At 40.2% G+C, this 24,048-nt stretch overlaps 1 protein-coding gene across 1 annotated transcript; it reads left to right on the top strand.

Annotated features, from left to right (window-relative positions):
• Positions 1-1,467: 1,467 nt before the first annotated feature.
• LOC114303104 (uncharacterized) lies at positions 1,468-2,715 on the top strand. Its single transcript, XM_082889154.1, has 3 exons — positions 1,468-1,815; positions 1,963-2,112; positions 2,257-2,715. Exons 1-3 carry the CDS (start codon positions 1,468-1,470, stop codon positions 2,713-2,715), a joined length of 957 nt encoding a protein of 318 aa, XP_082745280.1.
• Positions 2,716-24,048: the final 21,333 nt, after the last annotated feature.

Here is a 24,048-nt window from a genome sequence, read left to right as displayed (position 1 = left end):
AGAAGTGGTGTGATTCAGTTGATGAGTGGGGAAAGAGCCATTTTGAGGAGCAAGAGAGATGTGTTTGGTTAAATTGCTCTGGCATACCAATCAATCTTTGGAGTGTGACGAATTTTAGAAGCATTGGAAGCCATTGGGGGACTGTTGTCCAATTCCAAGAGGATATTACTAGCCCACAAAATTTTCACCATGGAAAAGTACGAGCAATCACAAGATGTATGGAGTTGATTAATTCAGTAATCTTTTTGGAATTCAAAGGTAAATATATACCAGTAAGGATCTGTGAAGAACTGCGAAAGTGTTTGTTTCCTACTTCTAGTGAAAGTCGAGTGAAGGAGTTGCTAGAGTTGAAATCTAAAGCTTGTGAGACTGTGGAGGTGGATCAGGTGTCCGGCAATGGTGGGACGACAAGGTGTGATTACAGAGGTACTGTAGTAAGGGAGAAAGAGGTGGTTGGTGAAGATGATGAGGTCAGTAGGGTTCAAGAAACAGTGGTTGGTAGACCATATGTGATACGTAGGGGTTATGATGGGAGTATGCACCAGCTGAAGCTATGGTTAGCATGGGAAATGGTAAGGTAGGCGCTGGGTCCAAAAAAGAGGGTATGAGTCAGGAAGTCAATTCGCAACAGATAATGATGACCAAAATTCAAAAATTGGATGGGGTTGTTGACAATACTGGACTTGTAAGTGCAGTGAATGGGCCGCAGGGGGTCACACCAAATATAAATTTGGAAGTAATACTTGATGGCCTGCAGGTTGGGCCTGAGCCTAGCAGATTACATGTGGGGTTAGGCTCAGATTTGAGTGACTGTGTGGCCCAAACCCAACTTAGATCATCTGAGGCCTATTTCTCCCATATATCACATTCCAGTATGGTTAAAAGGGCTGGGAAAAACTCAAAGAACAAAGCAGCAGTTGGTACTAAAGGTAATATATCATGGCAAAAGGGCATAGGGATAAAGAAAGGCTCCTGCTCTGTAGGTGGCCATAGCAAACAAAGAAGCATGGTTGGAAGGCTTGGTCTTCAAAGAGGGGCACTATTCAGAGCTTCAGCAGTAGCAGCTACAGCTGCTACTTCTTTGTCTTCGTCTCAGAGTCATGCAGCGCAAAGGAGGAAAAATTTAATGGAGAAAGCACAAGCAATAGTGAAGATTGGAAAACTGTTAGGTTTGCAATGGCAAGGTAAAGAGGATGAGCTAGTCAACAAGATAGTGGAACTTGAAGAAAATGATTTACAAAGAATTGCAGGCGAGGAAGGGGCAGTCAGACCTTAACAAATTGTTAAGTAGGGGACTAAGGAGAAAATATAAGTTTATTCTGCAGATTTTATCTTGGAATGTTAGAGGGCTGAGAAGGCCACAAAAGAGGGGCAAAATAAAGAATTTGGTAAAGGATAGAAGAGTGGATGTCTTACTTTTACAAGAAACAAAAAGGAATTCAATGGAGGAGCATGTTTGTGAGATCCATGTGGCCTTTTGAAGAGATGGGTTATATGATGGTGGATTCAGAAGGAAGTGCAGGAGGGTTGCCGTGTAATTGGAGGCCACAAGTGTTTGAGCTAAAAGACTGCTGCAGTAGTAAGCACTTCATTCTACTCTCAGGTACCTTGGCTCAAGATTTTGATTGTGTGATTGTTAATATATACGCTCCAAATGAGGTGTTGAAAAGGAAGAAGTTATGGGATTCTCTTGTGTGCTTACAACCCCATTTTCCAAACCCATGGTGTGTGGGTGGTGATTTTAATGAAATCAGATTATTGAGTGAGAGGAAAGGGTGTTCAAGAAGAGAGAGGGGGATGAAAGAGTTTAATGAGGTTGTGGAACAGTTAGAGTTGTCTGATTTGCCTATGCTAGGCAGAAAATTCACTTGGTGTAATACATTGGAAGGGGATACGTGGAGTAGGATAGATCGTTTTTTGTTATACTCCCTTTGGCAGGAAAAAATTTTATTTAATCAATAGGGATTACCCAGAACAATTTCAGACCATTCTCCAATTTTGTTGAAGGAAGATGATAGGGATTGGGGTCCTAAGCCATTCAAATTCATTAATGCTTGGACATCATATCCTACATCCTTGACTGAAATCAAGCACATTTGGGAGGTCACACAGGTTTCAGGGTGGGCAGGGTACAGATTAATGAGGAAGCTATCCTCTTTAAGGAGTCACTTAAGGGTGTGGAATAGGGAGGTGTTTGGCAATATTGATACTATGTTGAGGTCAGTAGAACAATAACTACATGAATGGGATTTGAAGGCAGAAACTAGATCTCTGGATGTGCTGGAAACAACAAGAAGGAGAGAGGTTAGAAGTCAGGTCTGGGAGCTTAGTAGGGATAAGGAAAGAATATGGCATCAAAGGTCTAGATTGCTGTGGCCTAGGTATGATGACAGAAATACTAGATTTTTCCATCTTATGGCAAGTAGTAGGCAGAGAGTGAACTTGACAGATTCTGTGGCTGTGGAGGGAGTGAGACATGAGGATCCAACTCAAGTAAAACAAGTAGTGCTTAGCCATCTCAGAAACAATTTTGCTGAAAGTTGGACTTCTAAGCCACAATTTTCTGGACCTTTTACTACAATTTCTTCAGAGGCAATAGTGGGTTTAGAAGCAATGTTTAATGAAGAAGAGATCTGGGCAGCTATTCAGGATTGTGATGGGAACAAGGCTCCTAGCCCAGATGGTTTTAACTTAGCTTGCATTAAAAAATGTTGAGGAATAATGAAAGGTGATATATTGTAGATGATGTATGAGTTTCACACAAATGGGAAGCTGGCAAGGGGTGTTAACAGTTCTTTCATGGTGCTCATACCTAAGAAGGACAATCCCATAGGCTTGGGGGACTATAGACCCATCAGCTTGGTTACCTCAGTGTACAAGATTTTGGCTAATGTGCTATCTAGAAGATTAAAGAAGGCCCTTCCCTCTGTGATAGATGAAGTGCAGTCAGCTTTTGTCAGTGGTAGATATATCTTAGATGGGGTGTTAATAGCAAATGAAGTTGTAGATTGGTGGAAAAAGTCTAAGAAGAAAGGCAATATCTTAAAATTGGATTTTGAAAAAGCTTATGATTCAATAAATTGGGAATTCCTGTTGGCAATGATAAGAAATTTTGGATTTGGTGACAAATGGATTAGGTGGATGAAAGCTTGTATCCCTACGACTATGGTGTCAGTTCTCGTCAATGGTGCACTTACAGAGGAGTTCCAGCCACAAAAGGGGTTAAGGCAAGGGGATCCCCTTTCTCCATTCTTGTTCATTATTGCTGCAGAAGGGCTTAATCTGCCACTAGCTAAGGCTAAAGTACAGGGTTTATTTAGGGGTGCTACTGTTGGTTCCAATGATGTGAGTGTCTCACATATCCAATTTGCTGATGATACTATTATATTCTGTGAAGGGGATATTGAGGATATTTCGAACATTAAGAGGGCGTTGAGATGTTTTGAAGTGATGTCTGGGTTAAGAATTAATTATCATAAAAGTATAGTGTGTGGTGTGGGCTTCCAAGAAGATCAATCTAAGGAGTTTGCTAAGGTTTTGAATTGCTTAACTAAGAAATTACCCTTTTCTTTCCTTGGTCTCCCTTTAGGGGCTAATCCTAGGAAATAGAGTACTTGGGACCCAGTTGTGCAGAAAGTGAAGAAAAAGTTATCCTCTTGGAAGAGGATGCTTCTATTCTATGCTAGGAGATTGACTTTGATCAAGTCAGTCCTTGCTAATTTTCCAATCTATTTTCTTTCTCTCTTTAGAATGGCTAAGGGTGTTGTTAAAGCCTTAGTCAAGTTGCAGTCATCTTTTTTGTGGGGAGGGAATGTTAATAAAAGGAAAGTGCACTTGGTCAAATGGAAGGAAATCACAAGTAAAAGTCAAGGAGGTTTGGGTGTGAGAGATTTCGGAGAGGTAAATGAATGCTTGTTATTGAAGTGGTGGTAGAGGTATGGTAATGAAGATTCAGCTTTGTGGAAAACTGTGGTTTGTTCAAGGTATGGTAGAAATAAAGGAGGTTGGCTTCCAACTCTGAACTTTTCAGGTGGGATGTCCATAGTCTGGTTGGATATTGTGAAATTGCTCTCAGAAAATCAGCAATTGGGGGAGTTCTATGGTGATCATTTTAGAATTAAGGTTAGAAATGGAAGGAGAACCTTGTTTTGGCAAGATAAATGGCTTAACAATAGTGACCTGAAGGTTCAATTCCCTAGGCTTTATAGTTTATCCACAGAGAAAGAGAAGACTCTTCAGCAAATCAGTGCTAAGAAGAGTAATATGGGGCTGTGGCAGCTTAAATTCATAAGACAGTTATTTGTATGGGAAGCTGAGGAGCTGCAGAGATTAAGGGAGTTGTTGGATATATCTACGTTGCTGAGGTTTGATTGTGTTGACTCTTGCTCTTGGTTAGCAAATAGTTCGGGCCTTTTTTCTGTCTCTTCTGTGAGAAGATGGTGGGATGCTAAAATAGGGACTGGTCAGGTTGTGCCTAAAGGGGTATGGGTCGGTTTAGCTCCGCCAAAAGTGCAGTTCTTTTGCTGGTTGGCTTGGAGAGGCAGAATAAAGATTGCAGCCTTCCTTCAGAGGATTGGGGTGCTACTTGTTTCAGCAAATAATATGTGTGTTTTGCCAAGCTGAGGTGGAATCCTTGAATCATGTGCTCATGTTTTGTCCACTGGTGTGGAAATGTTGGTCTCAAATGGTAAGATGGAGTGATCAGGTTTGGGCAATCCGTGGATCAGTTCAGGACTTGTTACAGTTGTGGTCTGCTGGTAAGTGTAAGCATTGGGTCTCTAGATTATGGGAGGTAGTTACAGTTGTTATGTTATGGTCTATTTGGAGATTGCGAAATGAATGTATGTTCAAAGGGGTACAACCCATTTTTGATGATTTTTGTGATAAAATGAAGGTACAGATTGCTCTGTGGGTAAAATGGAGTTTGGAGGTTGAGTATTTAGTCGATGATATTGTTTGCAATTTCAATCAGATCAGGTTGTCTGTTCAGGCCCTATGCAATTCTGCTTCAGGTCCTCTGCTGTAGGGTGCCTGATTCAGCTGCTTCAATGTGTGAATGGTCTGGCCCGATTCTGCTTCAGGTCCTCTGTTTGCTAATTTTTTTCTACTGTGATGTGAATGGAGTCCAGTTGATATTTTGATTTGAAATTGCACATATCCATTTGTATTGATTATTGGTTTGAATTTTGGGTCTATTTGCAATGGTTTCTGTGGGGTGTGCTTGGCGGAATGCAACTGATAGGGTTTTTGGTGGAAGTCTGTTGCTAGGTTGTTTTTCTGCTGGTCTGCATCTGATATGGTCTGCTGATCTGTGTGTTGGTCTGGTTGCTGTTGTGTTAGGAGTTCATGATGGATGCTTCAATGGGATGAATGTCAATGTGTTAGGTGGTTGATTGGGCTGTATGCTGATCCGTGTGCTGTTATGCTGTTGGAGTTGCCTCAGACGCTCCTATCTGGTTTTTTTGGTTTCTGTGTGTAGCTCTGCATCTGTGTGGTGAAGTTCTGCTGTTATGAAGTGCTGAAGTAATTTCTGCAGTGCTGCTCTAATTTCTACTACTGGTTAAGCCTGGTTAGCTTCGTGTGCAAGCTGCAGAAAAATGTGCAGCTGAGGGCATAGGTGTAGTCATTTGGATCTAGGGGAGCTGTGTCAAGTGTTGTGTAGTCTGGGTTCTTTGGAGTTTTCATTCAGGTTGGTGGCTCCCCCCAGGTGGGGTGATCTGCAGAATGCTCTGCTTTATCTTCCTTGAGCAGATCTTGTTTAATCTTTGGCTGCTTAACTTTGCAATAAGGTTGTAGTAAGTTGGTATGTTGTGTTTTGTTTGGCTACTTAACTTTGCAGTCAGGTTGTAATAAGTTGGTCTGCTGTGTTTTGTTTGTTGTAGTAGGTTGTAGTAAGTTGGTCTGTTGTGTTTAGAGTTGATTTGCTAGCTGTTATCTGCTTTCTTGTTTTGTTGTTGGTTTCTCATCAACTGGAGCTTGGAGCTTTAGGTAGCTCCAAACTCCTCTTTATTGATGTTCTGTATCTTTTCGTACGCTTTCATCAATAAAGATTATATTTGCCGATCAAAAAAATAAAAATAAAAATAAAAATAACTAATCAAAAGTTGACACCCATTGTACTATTTCCTTATAGACCAAATTGTGAGAGTTTTTTTGCGGGTCTCGAATATTTTTCTTTGAACAATTCATTTTTTAGACCACAATATGTAAATTATTCATGAGAAAAATTAGATTGATTTGATAACCATAATCACATTTTATTTGTTGTATTTATCTCTAAAAAAAAATATGTCTTAGAATTGGAATGATATTTGTCATTCACTTTTTGGTAAATAAATGTTGTAAACTAATGTGGTTATGGTAATCAAATTGACAAGATTTTTTTTATGTATAATTTACGGGTTGTGGTTTAAAAAATATGCAGTTCAAATTATCAAGATAGGACTCCTGATGCCCAAAAGAAAATTTGATAGAAAGTGAAAGTGAAAGAAAAGAAATAAAAAAGAAAATATATTTTCTTCCAAGCATTTTATTAAGATGAAAATTTTGTAAGAAAAAAGATATAAAAATTGAAAAATTTAGTTATAAATAACTCAAACATTCAAATTTTCTTGTGCTTTTTAACAAAAAATTAAAAATTAATTACAATGTTAATATGGGTTGTACAAAAAAAAATTACACTCAACCATTTTCAAGCTAAACAAAATCATAAAAGTTAATTTTTTTTTTCTCTTTCATTCATTCTAAACAAATTGAGCTAAAGTGAGCTGGAGAAAATCTATCTCATTCTCGGAATGATGTCAATGCCAATGTTCAATCCATTTCAATTAACTTGTGCTATTGAGTGAGGCGATAAATGAACCAAACAACTCAAGCTCAACTCGTGTTCAGCTAAAAGTTTGTTTGAGCTCAGTTTATTAAGTAAATAAGTCAACTTTGAATACATTTCGAAACTCATTAAAATTTTCAAAATTTCTCGTTCAACTCGGTTCGCTAAGTCTAAAACTATATAAAAATACGAAATTACTCGAACACAACTCAACAAAAACTCATTTGAGTTCGGGTCGAAAGTTTAACGAATTAAATTTTGAACAAATTTTGAAACTCGTTAAAATTATTAAACCAAACCTGAACAATTAACTGTTCGGCTCGTTTATCACCCCTACCATTGAGTGATAATGATAAATAATTGAGAAAATTACTTTTTTTAAAAAAACCCTAGAGGTTAACCTCAATAACAAATTAAACCCCAAATTTTTAATTTCATCATTTTAAACCCTACATTTTTAAATGAGTTTCAATTCATTCTTTGAAATGAGTTTTAAATTCCGCTTAAAACAACTTACGGAACTCTTCTTCTTCATTTTTCTTTTTCTTTTGGGAACAAATACTTACCTGAATAACCATAAACCAAAGATGCATTTATCAAACACATTACCTAGCCACTTTGTTTTGTTGCAGGAAATTATTCACGTTTTGTTAATAGTACTACTATGTATGTAGGTAGCAGATATTTTAAAGTTGATGTGGCTTGTGTGGGGGGCAAGTGTAATCGGCAACTTTTGCTGGGTGGAACAAACCTCTCTTTAAAGTAGAGAGAACGTTTTTGCATCTTGTATTGTTGGTTTCGGGGAATTGTGGAGCCAATCAATAGACTTCACTTGTCAAAAAGAAAAAAGAAAGGCACACTATGCTGCTATATAAAGTGAAAATGAATTACAGAGACATTAGGAGCAGTTAAATATGACTACAATTTTTGTAATGAGAAAAAAATCATTATTAAATTGGTACTGGAGTTAATATTAAGAATCTAAAGAAAATTTTGTATAATTAAAATTACAGTCCATTTCATTTGTTCAATATATCTTCTCTTTGAAATTTAGAAACCCTAAGTCATTTCATAGAATAAATCATCTTATCTATCACACCAATAATTAATTTAAAAAACCCTAAATCTAAAACAAAAATCAAAACTTATTTACTCATTTCATATAAATCAAAATCCTACAACATAAAATAAAATAAAATAAAACCTAGAGTTAGAGGGAAACAAAAATCAAAATCCTACAACATAAAATAAAAATAAAATAAAACCTAGAGTTAGAGAGAGAGAGAGAGAGACCTGAATGTCCATAGGAGGGGAGGGGAGGGGAGGAGACGGTAAACGACGACGACTGAGCAACAGTGAGCGAGTGTGAGAGATAGGGAGAGCAAGTGATTCTAAACTCTCTGTTTTGTGTTTGGTCACTCCATTTTGGTGTATATTTGAGATACATACAAAGTAAATAATAATAATAAAATTAAACATAAACCCAAATTGGGTAGTAATACTTTGTGTTCCCACCAAAAAATTTTGAGCTTTATTGCCAATTAAATATTTTTTTGGTCACTGAAAATACATATTTGCTAACCATATCAGGTAGTTGCCAAAGATTTAAAGTAAAATTAGCTAGTTATTTAGCTACTAAATTTATTTCAATCGACAAAAAATAGGTTATAACGACCAAATATTTTTTGATCACCGAAAATGTATATTTGCCGACCAAATCAAATAGTCGCCAATGATTTAAAGTAAAATTATGTTAGTTATTTGGCTACTAAATTTACTTTAGTCAGCAAAAATTAGTATACCACAACTAAATATTTTTTGGTCACTAAAAATGTAAATTTACCGACCAAATCAGGTAGTCACCAAAGATTTAAAGTAAAATTATGCTAGTTAATTGGCTGCTAAGTTTATTTTAGTTTGCAAAAACTAGCATACCATGACTAAAACAAACTTTAGTAGCCTAAAACCTAAACTAAAGCCAACAAATATTTTTTTAGTCGCCTATTGTAACATATTTAGCAATTAATTAATTTTTTTTAATCGCCAACAATTAACATACAGCTACTAAAAAAAATTAGTAGTTAACCGTGAAACAATGCCGACCAATGTAATTTTGGGTCGCCTATTGTACAATTTTTGGCGACTAAATTCCTTTCAGTCGCCAAATTTGATTGTAAAAAGTGTAAATTGTTGTAGTGTCAATTAAAGTTTAATGTCTTGATTTATTAGGAAAAGATTTATAACGTCTTCTTCTTCTTCTTCTTCTTCTTCTTCTTCTTCTTTCTTTAAAGTAAATTATTATGTTTTTAAATTTAAAAAATCTAAGAATTTTTTTTGTGAAATACGAATCATGGTTAAAATAGAACAGAGATTGTGTTGGGATATATCTTCTTATTGGAGTATGGGACCCAATGATTTATTAAAAGAGTTTATTTTGGTTTGGTATTAATTATAATATATTTTTATATATTATATTTAATTTGTGGAGACCCAATCCAATTTGATAACAATTAAGGTTTGATTACAAAATCTAAGATTTAATTATATATATATATATATATATATATATGTGGCGTGGTTTTTTGGTGTAACACACAGTTTCGGAATTGGTGAACTAATAGCAATTTTTTTTCATCAAGTTCGGTGGGCTTTTGTTCGTAAAGCACTATTTGAAGTTTTGGTTGACAACTTCGGCATTGAAGAAGTTGATTTGGTGAAGTTATTTTGGGTTTTCTTCAACTCTAGTTTTGAAGATTTTAGTTCATCTATTTGGTGAGATCTTTCCTCTTGTTTATTTGTGATTATTTGGAATTCACCTAAGAGTGGTTTTGTGAAACCATTAGTGTCTCGTTTGTAATCGTTTGGAACTTATTTGGTTGATAGTGGAATCGGATTTCGATCCCACATTGAGGGAATCACGTAAAAATTCTTGTGTTGCTTCTGATTTAATTTTTTCGCATTAGTTTTTATTCTCATTGATTGATTTACTTGTGGGGAATCACATATTTTCCCTAACAACTAGTATCAAAGCTTACAGTTTATTTGAGTTTATTTATTATGGAGGGGAATGTGAGTCGTATGTCTAGCTTCAATGGAAGCAATTGGGTAACTTGGAAAACTAAAATGGAGGACCTATTATTTTGTAAAGATTTGTATGGGCCTATTGAGGGTGATAGTGGCAAACCCGAGGGTATGAAAGATGATGAATGGAAGAGGCTTAATCGAAAAGCCGTTGGTGTTATCCGTCAATGGATTGATGACAGTGTATTTCATCATGTTGCTACTGAAACTTCAACACATAATTTATGGAAAACATTAGAGAGTGTTTATGATAGAAAATCAGCCACAAATAAAGTTTTTCTGTTTCGTAAGTTGGTTAATTTAAAATATAAAGAGGGCAGCCCTATTCTGGAACATCTGAATGAAATAAAGAGTATTGTTAACCAACTTGCTTCTATGAAAATTGTTTTTGATGATGAGTTACAGGTTTTGATGCTACTTAGTTCTTTGCCCGAAAGTTGGGAGACTTTGGTTGTGACCGTTAGTAATTCGGCGCCCGATGGAGTTGTCACAATGAGCCAAGTCACCAGTAGCTTGTTGAATGAAGAAACTAGAAGAAAATCAGCGAGTTCCTCTCATTCAGAAGCATTTGTTGTGAGAGGCCGAAGCAAAACAAGGGGGAGGAGTAAGACTCCTCATGGTCGTGATCAAAGCCGTGACAAATCAAAAGATGGTTCTTCTTCAAATAAAGACATTGAGTGCTATTATTTCCATGAGAAAGAACACATGAAGCGAGAATGCCGAAAGCTCAAAAACAAGGAGAAAAGGCGTGACAAAAGTGTGGATAAGAAGTAAGAAGACACAACGGCAGTTACTACCGATGATCTCATGGTCGTTTGTGAAGATGATTGTATCAATTTTGTGGGCCAAGAGAGCAATTAGGTGATTGATTCCGGTGTTTCTTTTCATGTCACTTCTCGAGTTGATTTCTTCACTACCTACACCAAAGGAGATTATGGTTCTGTTTGAATGGGTAATGAAGGTTTGTCCAAGATTATTGGCATGGGTGATGTTTCCTTGGAAACAAATTTGGGCTGCAAGTTGTTGCTTAAAGATATGAGGCATGTTCCCGACATTCGCCTCAATTTGATCTCTACTGGGAAGCTAGATGATGAAGGCTCCAACAACAAATTTGATGATGGAATATGGAAGCTCACAAAGGGTTCTTTGATGGTGCTAAGTGCAAGAAGACTCATACACTTTATTTGATGCAAGGAAAAATTTGTAAAGGTGTTGTCAATGCACTTGAAGATGATACTTCTACCGAATTGTGGCACAAGCGGCTTGGCTATATGAGTGAAAAGGGGCTGCAAGTATTGTTCAAGAAAGAGCTTTTACCCGGTTTGAAAGGTACACATCTCAAAACTTGTGTTCATTATTTGGCGGGTAAACAACATAAAGTTTCTTTTCATAAAAATGTTGCTTCTAGAAAATAAAATGTTTTGGAGTTAATTCATTCGGATGTTTGTGATCCTTTAAAAGTTAGAACACATGGTGGTGCACTTTATTTTGTTACTTTCATTGATGATTATTCAAGAAAAGTTTGGGATTTTTTACTAAAAACTAAAGATCAAGTTCTAGAAGTATTTAAGCATTTTCAGGCCATGGTTGAAAGAGAAACAGGGCAGAAATTGAAGTGCATCCGATTAGACAATGGTATGTAGACATCCCCGAACGCCCCGGGAGGGTTAGTCCCGTTCTGTTCGATATTGGGGTCACTACAGCTCAGGACTCTCAAATTTGTCATAGTTCTTAATCTGAACCAAAGAGTCCAAATCCGGCAAATCGTTTTGAGAAAACAGATTTTTAGAAAAGAAATGCCAAACATGGACTGCTTTGCCAGATACAAAGTCGCCACCTAAATATTTTATTTTGGGAAATTTAGGAAACTCTGACTCGTTTGCCTAAGGCCACGTGTCCGTCATCACCAAAGTTGCCTCGGCTCGGGAACTTGGGTACGATTGGGGAAGGTCACTTCGTAAGCACCCCCGCTCGCCCGATCAAAGATCGACCTCTACTAACCATGATATCTATTTTTGAAAACATTGTGTGTTCTTATTCCGGTTATTAGCCTAGATTACTATGTGATGCGCACAACATATAAGTATAGACTGGATAGCCCGAATTGGAACAAAACATTTCATGTTTATTTTTGAAAGATGGTTTGCTACTCGCAAGTAGGCTTGAAATGCAAATTTTGCCACCCTCGGGTTGGCTTAGTAAAGATGGTTTTGCCACTATCTAGTGGGCTTAAAACAAACATTTGATGAATTGTTCCAATCCAAATAACCCAACCTTCACCCACAGGAATTCAGGCAGTTATATCACATAAGCATATAGCCTCATGGTAAGCATGCTATTCATGGCAGTCACTCACACGCATGCAAGGATGCTAAAGCATAAAAACTCACCGAGTACTCCAAGCCAAAACAGAAACTACATTAGAAATCATGCATGATCCTAAGTATACAGAAATGCCTAATGCAACACATAAAAAAAATGCAACTATAGCAGGCTCGGCTACTCTAAACATGGCATATGAGATGCAACAGCTAACAAGTATTCAACTTTGAAATTGAAATACAAATGCAGTTAGTATGATGCGCCGAGCCCGGTGCATGCAAAACAGATGAATGATGCAAACATGCTATCATACTGTATGCTAATTGAAACATGCCCTAATCTAACCATCATAAGCAGGTAAATAAAAGGGAAGAAAGACGTGGGGTTGGAAGACATACATCACACTCACGCACACTTATTGCAACATTGCCCTCGCGCAGAGGGTCCAAATAAATAATACAGTCCCAAATGAAAGAATAGTACAGTCCAAATATTTACAGTCCAAATAATGTACAAATTCCTAATTAATTAACAAATTAACTAAGAAAATAAATAAACTGGCATGCAAGCCAGGGACTGCCTTGATTCCATTCTGGATGATGAATGATGCATGCCCGGGTTGCCTTTGCGCAGAAATCCATGACGATGCCCCAATTAGCCTCTGTTTGCACCTATTCTTGAAATGCGTGCCAAGCTCCGAAAAGTTGTTGATTCTTCATTTTGCTGGAACAGAGAGCAGGAAAGGGGCATGGCAATGTATTTTCACAGATATATGCATGCCTCGATCCTCGTGCCACCAATCACGCATATCGATGCATGATGGCCGAGGGGTCGAATTGTGCAATTCAATGTAGAATGAATGCCCATATAAACACAACAAGAACCTAACTCCATTATGGATAATCCAAAGTGTCGGTGACTGGGAATTGAGACACGTTCCGTCACTCGGAGTACGAAACGTACCTCGTTTCCCGTGCCCGGGCTAACTCCTATCCCGAACACGGTGCAATATGCATGACATGCATGAAATGCAACTAAGATACAATCCTAACATACACAATGTTATGGAATGGCATACACAATGCAATAAGGTAATACACAACCGAGCATACACAATGCTATGGATGAAATGGCATACGCAATGCACAATGGACTTACACCAACACGAGTGGACCTCAGCCACACTCGCACAGGAGGCCATAAAGGTAAAAATGAGACTCTCGAAGTACGTGCACGCATGCATGCAAACCGAGAACCGACCCTCAGGCACCGAAATGCCACTCTAATGAGACATGGCAAAGACATGGAATATGATATGCAAACATGCAAAAAAAAGTAGCAAAATGAGGGGCAAAACAGCCCCGAAACAAGGCGAAATGACACCCGATGCATGGAATTTCTCCCGAAATGCAAAACTAGGTACATGAAATGGCTTACAGCTATACAAAGCATGCATTATTTGATTATAACATGTGAAGACAGATTCAAGGCAGTCCCAAAATAAGCATGTTCACAGTTTTAAGCAAGACCAAAAAGCAAACACAAATAGGGCAAAACTAGCATGCAAAAATGGCCCTAAATGTGAGATAAAGAAGCAACTCACAGCTGCTGACCCCAAACAGATTAGGGCCCTTCAACAAAGTTTAAGAGGGGCTCAAAACATGATCTTTTACATTTTATGGAAAACCACAAAAACCAGCACAGGTATGGCTAAACTCTCATGCAAGAAATGGGCCAAAAGATGGCCAAAGAAGCAAGTGGTGGTTTCTGGCCTTAAACACAAAGGGGCCCTTCAACAACATTGAAGAGGGGCCAAAACTAATGCATTTTACAGTTGATGGCCGGACCCAAAACAGTATGCAAATATGTTTAAAATGCTATGCAAAATGAGGCCAAAAAGAGGGATATAACACAAAGTATATAAAAGATGCCTCAAACCATGAAAGACCCTTAATGAAACATTAAGAGGGGGCCAAAATAAGACTGTTTTCAGTTCTGAAAAGAGCCCAAAAACAGAAGCACAATAGGCTAACAAATCATGCAAAAATGGAGCCAAAATAGAGATATAATGGCAAGTGATAAATGGAGGCCTCAAACAGCAATGATCCCTTTAACAATATTGAAGAAAGGCTCAAAATAAGCAACTTTTCAGTTCATGACAGAGCTCAAAACAATTTATACACAGGCCAAAAATATTACACAAGAAAATGGCATATAAGAGGGATAATGAAGTAAGTGCACCAAAGAGGCCTCAAATGACAAAAGTCCCTTAATGAAACATGAAATAGAGCTCAAAAAAACACTACTTTCAGTTATGGCCGGAGCTCAGATATACAAGAAAGAGAGGCTAAGAAATGTTGCAAAAAAAGAGCTAGAAAGAGGGAAATGGTAACTCACCCTTGAAGACCAATCTTTAGCAACTTCTTGGACCAAATTTGCTGCCTCCTAGCCTCTGAGAAGACCTCCAAGTTGCTGGAAATGGAAGTGGTGGTGTGGTGCTAGGTGATGGTGTGTAAAAATGGTTAAGGACTTGAAGGTTTAAGCTTGAAAATAGAGATGGAGAGGGATATAATGCAAGGCTCTTGGGGGGAAATTTTGTTAACCCTAAACCAGCAGCTGGAGCTACTGATATATAGGCAAAAATGGGGGGAAAAAATGGAGGGAAAACAATCCAAGTTTCCCTCCAAAAAGGCCAAAAAGTGGGATATAAAGGCAAGTGGTAGCTGCTGGACCCAAATGGCCGAGAGCCCTTCAACAAAGTTGAAGAGGGGCTCAAAACAAGACACTTTTTAGTTTATGACCAAGTCCAAAACAGCTCACAAGTAAGCCTAAAATACCGCGCAAAAATAGGCCTAAAAGAGCGTTAAAGAAGCAAGTGATAGGAGGAGATCTCAAACAGCAAAAGGTCCTTAATCAAACATAAAAAGGACCTCAAAATATGACTATCTTAAGTTCTGGTTGGAGCCCAAAAATGTAGAATGAAGGTTTGGGAGCCAAAACACGCAGTTCGAGGCCCCGAAAATTGACTGTTAGGCGCCGGAAGTGGTGTTCGACCACGAAGTTGGTCTCTCGGGCCACAGTGTCCCTCAAAGGGGAGCAAATAATACGCATGCCAAAAACTGGGGCAAACGGAGATGGTTAAACGGTCCCGAACCGGGGCACACGGCCAACGGGCAAAATGGCCTACGACCACGAAACGTAGCCTACGGCCACTGAGAGATGATCTACGAGACCTCTCCCTCCCTTCGGTAAGAGAAAATAGAGAAAACAGAGCCTGGTTCACAAACCGAGGCAAAGCGCAAAAGAGCCCGAAAGTCCGGAGGCAAGGCTCGCAGCCGAGACCCTGAAACTTCTGAGCAAGCACAACATGCAATATCACCGAGTGCTCGACTGGTGACGTCTGAGTCTCAAGGTCGGTCAAAAATGGGGTGTCTACATGGTGGTGAATAAATTGGGCCATTTGATGAGTATTGTCACAGCCAAGGTATTCGGCACCAAAAGATAGTTAAAAAGACTCCTCAACAAGATGGCGTTGCCGAGAGGATGAACCGCACCATTGTGGAAAGAACAAGGTGTTTGCTTTCACAAGCTAAATTGCCAAGATCCTTTTGGGGTGAGGCAATGAAGACAGCGGTTGACGTAATCAATTTGTCTCATTCCTTTCCTTTGAATGGTGATGTTCCAAAAAGAGTTTGGACCGGCAAAGATGTGTCTTATGAGCACTTGAAAGTGTTTGGTTGCCGAGCTTTTGTTCACATTCCAAAAGATGAGAGGTCCAAGCTTGATAGTAAGTCAAGACAATGTATTTTTCTTGGCTATGGGCGTGATGAATTTGGGTATAGATTGTGGGATCCGGTCGATAAGAAAGTCATTCGAAACCGTGATGTTGTGTTTCTTGAAGACCAAACAATTGAAGACTTTGGCAAAGGTGATCAACCGGAGCCAAAAACTAGTGATCTCATTGACATGGATGCATCTCCTTCATCTTCAGTTGATGATGAAAATGGGGGAGATATGCAGCCACCTATTGAAGATGTAGAGGATGATGCTAATCCTAATGAAGTTGAACCAGAAATTAAGAAAGAGCATCCAACTCAAGAACCGCCACCACAACTTGAGTTGAGGAAATCTACAAGGGACCGACAACCTTCAAGAAAGTATCCTCCCAATGAGTTTGTGTTGATTTCTGATCAAGGGGAGCTTGAGAGCTATCAAGAAGCAATTGAGCATACAAAGAAAGGTGATTAGAAAAAAGCCATGGAAGAGGAGATGAATTCTTTACTTGAAAATCACACCTACGATTTAGTGAAGTTGCCTAAGGGGAGGAAAATTTTGAAAAATAAGTGGGTCTTTAAATTGAAGAATGATGGCAAGAATCTAAGGTACAAGGCACATCTTGTTGTGAAAGGCTTTGGGCAAAAGAAAGGTATTGACTTTGACGAGATTTTCTCATCGGTTGTAAAGATGTCTTCTATTCGAGTTGTACTTGGCATGGTTGCAAGTATGAACCTTGAAGTTGAGCAACTTGATGTGAAGACCGCATTTCTTCATGGTGATCTTGAAGAAGAAATTTACATAGAGTAACCGGAAGGTTTTGTGGAGAAAGGGAAAGAGAAATTTGTTTGCAAATTGAAGAAAAGTTTGTATGACCTCAAGCAAGCCCCGTGGCAATGGTATAAAAAATTTGACTCTTTCATGATTAATAATAGTTTTTCTAAAACCACTTCAGACCATTGTGTGTTTGTGAAAAAATTTTCGGATGGCAAATTTATTATTCTTTTGCTTTATGTTGATGACATGTTAATTGTGGGTCAAGATTCTATCATGATAAACAGGTTGAAATTGGAGTTAAGCAAATCTTTTGCTATGAAAGATTTGGGACCGACAAAGCAAATTCTTGGTATGAAAATTGTTCGTGATCACAAAGAGGGGCTGATTTGGTTATCTCAAGAAAGCTACATTGAGAAAGTTCTTGAAAGGTTCAACATGAATAAAGCACAGCCGGTTTGTTGTCCACTTGCGGGTCACTTCAAGCTTAGTTTGAATCAATGTCTTAAAAGTGAAAAAGACAAAGAAGTGATGTTGAAAGTTCCTTATGCTTCAGCAGTCGGTTCTTTGAGGTACGTCATGATTTGTACAAGACCGGATATTGCTCACGCTGTTGGTGTGGTGAGTCGTTTTCTCTCTAATCCGGGTAAAGAACATTGGACAGCGGTAAAATGGATTCTATAGCGACCCCGGTCTTTTCCCATTTGACTATTGTGTCCGGACATAGGTTCCGTAGATTCTGTCATTGTATAATGGTTGTTGTTGTCCCATATTTTCTCTTTTGGAATTATAGGATGTGTTGGGCAGGTTTGTTTCAGGTTGGTTGGGTTTAGAAATCAAGTGTTGCTGTCCAGTATTTTGGATATTCGCTCGAGCGAGGGGTTTGTCGCTCGAGCGAGCTGTTGTTTTTGGTTCTTCGCTCGAGCCCGGGTTTGGTAGCTCGAGCGAGAGTTTGCGTCTGGTTTGGACCTGTAGCTTTGCATTCTTGGCTCGAGCGAGATTTTCTTCGCTCGAGCGAGTTAGTTCGTTCTTCGCTCGAGCAATAGTTCCTTCGCTCGAGCGTGTGTCTGGTTACAGACCTGAGGGTTTGAGTTCTTCGCTCGATCGAGCTTTCTTTCGCTCGAGCGAGCTTTTGGGTTGTTGGCTCGAGCAAGGCTTCCTTGGCTCGAGCGTAGTTTCTCTGTGTCCGGTCGCTCGAGCGACCAAGTCTTCGCTCGAGCGAGCCTGTCCAGTATATATTTACAACAGCGGGTTTTGATCAGTCTTTTTCATATTCTTTTTGATTCCAAACCTTAGGTCCGACTTCTCTCTCTCCCTATTCACCTTCTCTCTTAGATTTGATCCACTTAGGGTGTGTTTCTACCCTAGATCCTTCATTAAAAAGATAGAGGGAGTCGAGGGCTTTCATTTAATCTGAACATTTGGCGATTTGGAGCACTTTGGTATTTGGGCATTCATCTTTGTCTTCACCATTTGGGTTGTTTTCTTTGAGGTAGGGATTTCCTATTCCATTTTATAAGTTTTGATCTAAGTTTTGGTATTTTGATATGTTGGGGATACTTTGGTAATTTTGGAAAAAAAACCTAGTTGTATTATTAAATTAATTTGTATAATTAATTCATGGAATTGGGAAAAGATGGTTAAATTCATGGAATCGGGGAATTTATTGATTAAATGGCATAGTTGGATAATTTGGATCATTTGTCTATTGAATTGTTGACATAATTATTTTCAGTTTAGAAATAACTGTTTTGGGCTATCGGTGGAGGATAGTCGTGATTGTTGTAGACATTGCATGTGAATTAGGAATAACTGAAACTAATCACATTGGTTAAGTCATTAATTTTGACTATGACATTGATACAGAAAATACGTGTATTGATTGAGCATTGCATTTACATACATTGTTTTGTGTGTGGGAGGAGATAGGGGATGTACTCCACGGTTTAGGGGAAGATAGGGGATGGACCTCTAAACCGGATTTTGTTTGGGAGGAGATAGGGGATGGACTCCATTAGCATCACTTTTATGTGTGCTTATTTATATAGAAGTGTTTTATTGATACAACACTAAAATGTGTATCAATCTGGAAGTATGAAGTGTTTGATTTGAGCTTGAGTCTCATTTGTTTGTTGATATTGGAAGGATGTGAATATGATATATATATGATTCACTGTTGTAAGTTTGGCCAGGTTCTGAGCCATGTTGATAAAATTGGAAAGTAAAACATATCTTTGGCAATAATGTCATGAGACGGTAAAATGAAGTAATTGATTATTTTGGTTAACCATCTGTTGAATGCTATTGCTTTATTCATTGCTTATATGTGGTTTAGTATATTTCTACTGGGCTGTGGCTCACCCTTTATGGGAGCATCATTTTCAGGTTCAGGTGATAAACTACCTCCAAGGACTTAGCTTGGGAGGGTTTGGTTTCTGGATTGAAGAAGTCTACCTTTAGTTAATAGTTTTTATTTATTAGTACATGCAAACATTCAAGCCTTGGGCTTTTCATGTATTGAGATTAGAACTCATATTTTTTGGATCCAAGTGTTGGCTTGGAAAGATGTAAGCCTGTAGGGCATTTTATTCGAAGTTACATATAATGCTTTATTTAGTAATACTCTGATGAATGAATTAATAAATTGTTTTCTTTTAATAATGCATGTCAATGATATATAATGGGTTAATTTTGAGGGCGTTACAACTTGGTATCAGAGCGTACCGGGTTTGAATACTTTGGGTACGTGGGAAGTGATTAGTATCACATTGGGTTCGTCTCGTTTGATAGAGACTTAGTGTAATGTTATATGCTTATGTGATAACATGTCTATGTGATTATGTGGGTATGGAATGTAGTTTCTAGGATGTTGATTGGACCCTTGAGTTTCTAGTAGTCTTGTTGGAAAGGCACTTGATCACTGCTGCTTCCAACCGGAACTATAGTAACCCTTTGGGGCTATCTTTATCCGGGAATGAAATTCGTAGGTGCTTATGTGATTATGTGCTTACGTGGAATGAATTATTGTTGTCCATTGCATTAGGACGCGAGTGTTTAGCTTCGGCACATTTATTAATGTGCTAATGTCTTTGTTTTCCTTTATTAGGATGTCAGGACGAGGACGAGGACGCGGTAGGCGTGGTAGGCCGGGTAGGCAGGAGGTGCCTGTGCCAGAAGAGATTCCGGCAGTTCAAGAGGGAATTGGCCAGGCCAATGTGGCCGAGCCAGTAGGCCAGCAGGCTATGGGCGCTCTAGCCCGAGAGATAGCAGGGGCATTCAGGGAGTCAGTAGGCATTCTCAGAGCTGAGAATCAAGCTCAGGCTGTTATTGCGGATGCAGGACCTTCCTTTCTAAAGAGGGAGTTCTTCCGGTCTAATCCGGATGAATTTGTGGGTGATCCTAAAGAGCCGCTTAAGGCAGATGAATGGCTCGAACAGACAACGAAGACGTTTGAGATGCTTGGCATCGAAGACGAGGGATTGAAAGTGACCTTGGCATCTTTCCAGTTGAAGGGGGATGCGGGTCAGTGGTGGAAGTTTACTAAGGGGCGTATAGGAGGTACGTGGGAGGCTTTTGTGAATGCTTTCCAGGAGAAGTTCCTATCTCCAGCAGTCAGGGAGAAGCTGCGAGACCAGTTTTGTCAGCTTAAGCAGGCGAGTTCTTCAGTGGCCGAATTTGAGGCTGCATTCACTAGTTTGTCCAGGTTTGCACCTGAGTTGGTGGCGTCTGAGGAACGCCGTTGTATTGAGTTTGAGAAGAAGTTGAGGCGTGGCCTCAAGCTGAGAGTTGGGGGAACTATGATTCGGGACTATGGGCGTATGGTTGATGCTGCAGCCCACATGGAAATTATGATGCAGGAGGAGGAGGAAGGACAGAAGGGCTCCAAGAGGAGTCAGGATAGTCAGAGTGATGGTAGGAGACAGAAGGGTTTTAATCCCCAGCAGTCTCAGGGTAGCTTTTCGAGATCGACTTTTCCTGTACCGAGTGCTAGTTCGGGGAAAGGCAGTCAGGGAGACATTACCTGTTTCAAGTGTGGCCAGCTGGGCCACAAGTCTCCAGTTTGTCCTCAGAGGGGAGGAGTTCAGAGAGCAGCATCTTCTTCGGCTCGATCTCAGAGCCAGAGTCAGGGTAGAGGTCAGCCACTCTCGTGTTATCAGTGTGGTCAGCCAGGGCATATGAAGAGGTATTGCCCGCAGTTGGGTGGCACACCAGGTGCATCTGGTTTGAGGCCGATTCAGGGTCAGCAGCCAGCTCAGTCGGGTCAGGCCTCGAAGGCCAATCAGGGAGCTTCATCGTCCCAGTCGGTGCAGCAATCTTATGCTCCTAGGGTTGAGCAGGTTGATCAGAGGTCGTCTGGGCGCGTGTATGCTGTTACCGCGCAGGATCTTGTGCCAGCACCATCAGTTGTGAGAGGTACCTTCTTGTTTTGCAACTCGGTTGCTAATGTTTTGATTGATACGGGTGCATCTCATTCCTTTGTGTCTGCTACATTTGCATCTGTTTTGGAGTTGGAGTTAGCACAGCTAGCATCTCCTATTTGTGTAGTGTCACCTCTTGGGGGTGAATTGATTTTGAAACAAGGTGTTAGGGGTTGTGATATAGAGGTTGATTATCATAGAATCTCATTTTCCTTTGTAGTTATGCCTATGAGGGGTTTCGATGTTATTTTGGGTATGGACTGGTTATCGTCATACCGGGCAGTTATTGATTGCTACCGCCAGAGGGTCACTTGTTGTACCATGAGCGGAGAGTATTTTCATTTTCTGGGGGACCGGGTTGGTGATGTGTTGCCACCAGGGTATGTTCCGCGAGGACGGAGTGAGCTTAGTGGTCTACTTGCTAACCTTTCGATTAGTGAGGATGTGGAGACTCAGATTGAGTTGCCAAGGGTGGTTTGTGAGTACTCGGACGTCTTTCCCGAGGATCTTGTTGGTTTGCCACCGCATCGAGAGATTGAGTTCTCTATTGACCTGGTGCCCGGCACGGCGCCGATTTCTATGGCACCTTATCGTTTTGCCCCAGCCGAGTTAGTTGAGTTGAAGATTCAGCTCCAGGAGTTGCTAGACAAGGGTTTTATACGTCCTAGTGTTTCACCGTGGGGAGCACCAGCCCTCTTTGTTAAAAAGAAAGGTGGTGCTTTGAGACTGTGTATAGATTACCGAAAATTGAATCAGGCTACGGTTAAGAATAAGTACCCTATGCCTCGTATAGATGATCTGTTTGATCAGTTGAAGGGTTCCCGTTGTTTCTCGAAGATAGACTTGAGATCGGGTTATCATCAGTTAAGAGTCAGGGAGGAGGATATTCCGAAAACGGCATTCCGTACGCGGTATGGCCACTATGAGTTTCTGGTGATGCCATTTGGGCTCACCAATGCACCGGCAGTTTTTATGGATTTGATGAACCGGATATTCCGGGAATTTTTAGATTGTTTTGTAGTTGTATTCGTGGACGACATCCTTATCTATTCACCTTCTGAGGAGAAGCACAAGGAACACTTGAGAGTGGTGCTTGAATTACTTAGAGTCCATAAGTTTTATGCTAAGTTTGGGAAGTGTGAGTTTTGGCTAAGGGAAGTCAAATTTTTAGGCCATGTGGTATCCGGTGAAGGAGTGTCTGTTGATACATCCAAGGTAGAGGCAGTGCAGGATTGGGCACAGCCTAAGAATGTGTTTGAGATCCGCAATTTTCTGGGGTTAGCTGGGTATTATCGTCGGTTTGTGAAAGATTTCTCCAGATTAGCTTCACCTTTGACTAGGTTGACTCGGAAGGGAGTCAAATTTGTATGGAGTGAGATTTGTGAAAAGTCATTCCAGGAGTTGAAAGTTAGACTGACCACCGCTCCAGTATTGATTATTCCAGAGAGAGGGTTGGGTTATACAGTCTATTGTGACGCCTCACGAGAGGGTCTGGGTTGTGTGTTAATGCAAGAAGGGAAAGTAGTTGCCTATGGCTCACGTCAGTTGAAAATTCATGAGCAGAATTACCCTACGCATGATCTAGAGTTAGCAGCTGTGATATTTGCCTTGAAGATTTGGAGGCATTATCTTTATGGTGAGAAATTTGAGGTATTCTCGGATCATAAGAGTCTGAAGTATTTGTTTACACAGAAAGACTTAAACTTGAGGCAGAGGAGGTGGATGGAGTTTATAGAGGATTATGACTTCGAATTGCATTATCATCCGGGAAAGGCCAATGTGGTGGCCGATGCCCTTAGCAGGAAGCCTGTTGGTGACATAGCTAGTATAGCCATCCGAGAATGGGAGATGTTGGGTGCACTTGGGGAGTTTGATTTACTTCTGGGCGAATCCGTTGAGGCTGCGGCCTTGTTTTCTGTTATTGCACAGCCTTCACTTGTGACTCGAGTGTTAGAGGCTCAGAGAGGTGACTTTGAGGTAGAATCTCTCCGTGAGAAGATTTCCGGTGGGAAGGTTGAGAAGGGTTTGACGGTGTATTCCGACCTGAGTGTGAGATACCGAGACCGTCTGTTTGTGCCGGAGTCTTGCCGAGAGGAGGTACTCCGAGAGTTTCATCATTCACGCCTTGCGGTGCATCCGGGAGGCACTAAGATGTATCGGGATTTGGGTCGCCAGTTCTGGTGGCGGGGTATGAAGAGAGATGTGGCAGCTTTCGTATCTAAGTGCCTTACTTGTCAGCAAGTAAAGGCCGAACATCAGAGGCCAGCGGGTTTGTTGCAACCCTTGCCTATTGCCGAGTGGAAGTGGGAACATGTTACTATGGACTTCGTTGTGGGTCTTCCGAGGGCTCAGCGGGGTGGTGATGCTATTTAGGTAGTTGTGGACCGGTTGACTAAGTCGGCGCATTTTATTCCTATGCGTGTTAGAGATTCAGTCGATCATCTTGCCGATTTGTATATTCGGGACATAGTGAGGTTACACGGGGTTCCAGTGACGATCGTCTCAGATAGAGATCCTCGTTTTACTGCCAGGTTGTGGAAGAGTTTGCAGAGTGGCTTAGGCACTAGGTTGACCTTTAGCACGGCTTATCATCCTCAGACTGACGGACAGTCCGAGCGTACTATTCAGATACTTGAGGATATGCTTCGGGGTTGTGTTCTAGACTTTAGTGGATCGTGGGAGAGGCACTTGCCGTTGGTAGAGTTTGCCTACAACAACAGTTTCCAGTCTAGTATCGGTATGGCACCATTTGAGGCCTTGTATGGCCGACCGTGTAGATCTCCTGTTTGTTGGGCTGAGGTGGGTGATGCACCTCTGTTGGGTCCGGAGTTGGTGAGGGAAACGACGGAG

The sequence above is a fragment of the Camellia sinensis genome, chromosome 9 (assembly GCF_055761805.1).
Source record: "Camellia sinensis isolate YWXY chromosome 9, ASM5576180v1, whole genome shotgun sequence".
NCBI classification, from domain to species: domain Eukaryota; kingdom Viridiplantae; phylum Streptophyta; class Magnoliopsida; order Ericales; family Theaceae; genus Camellia; species Camellia sinensis.
Note: the sequence above shows the minus strand (reverse complement) of the source record. Positions and strands in the feature narration are given on the sequence as shown.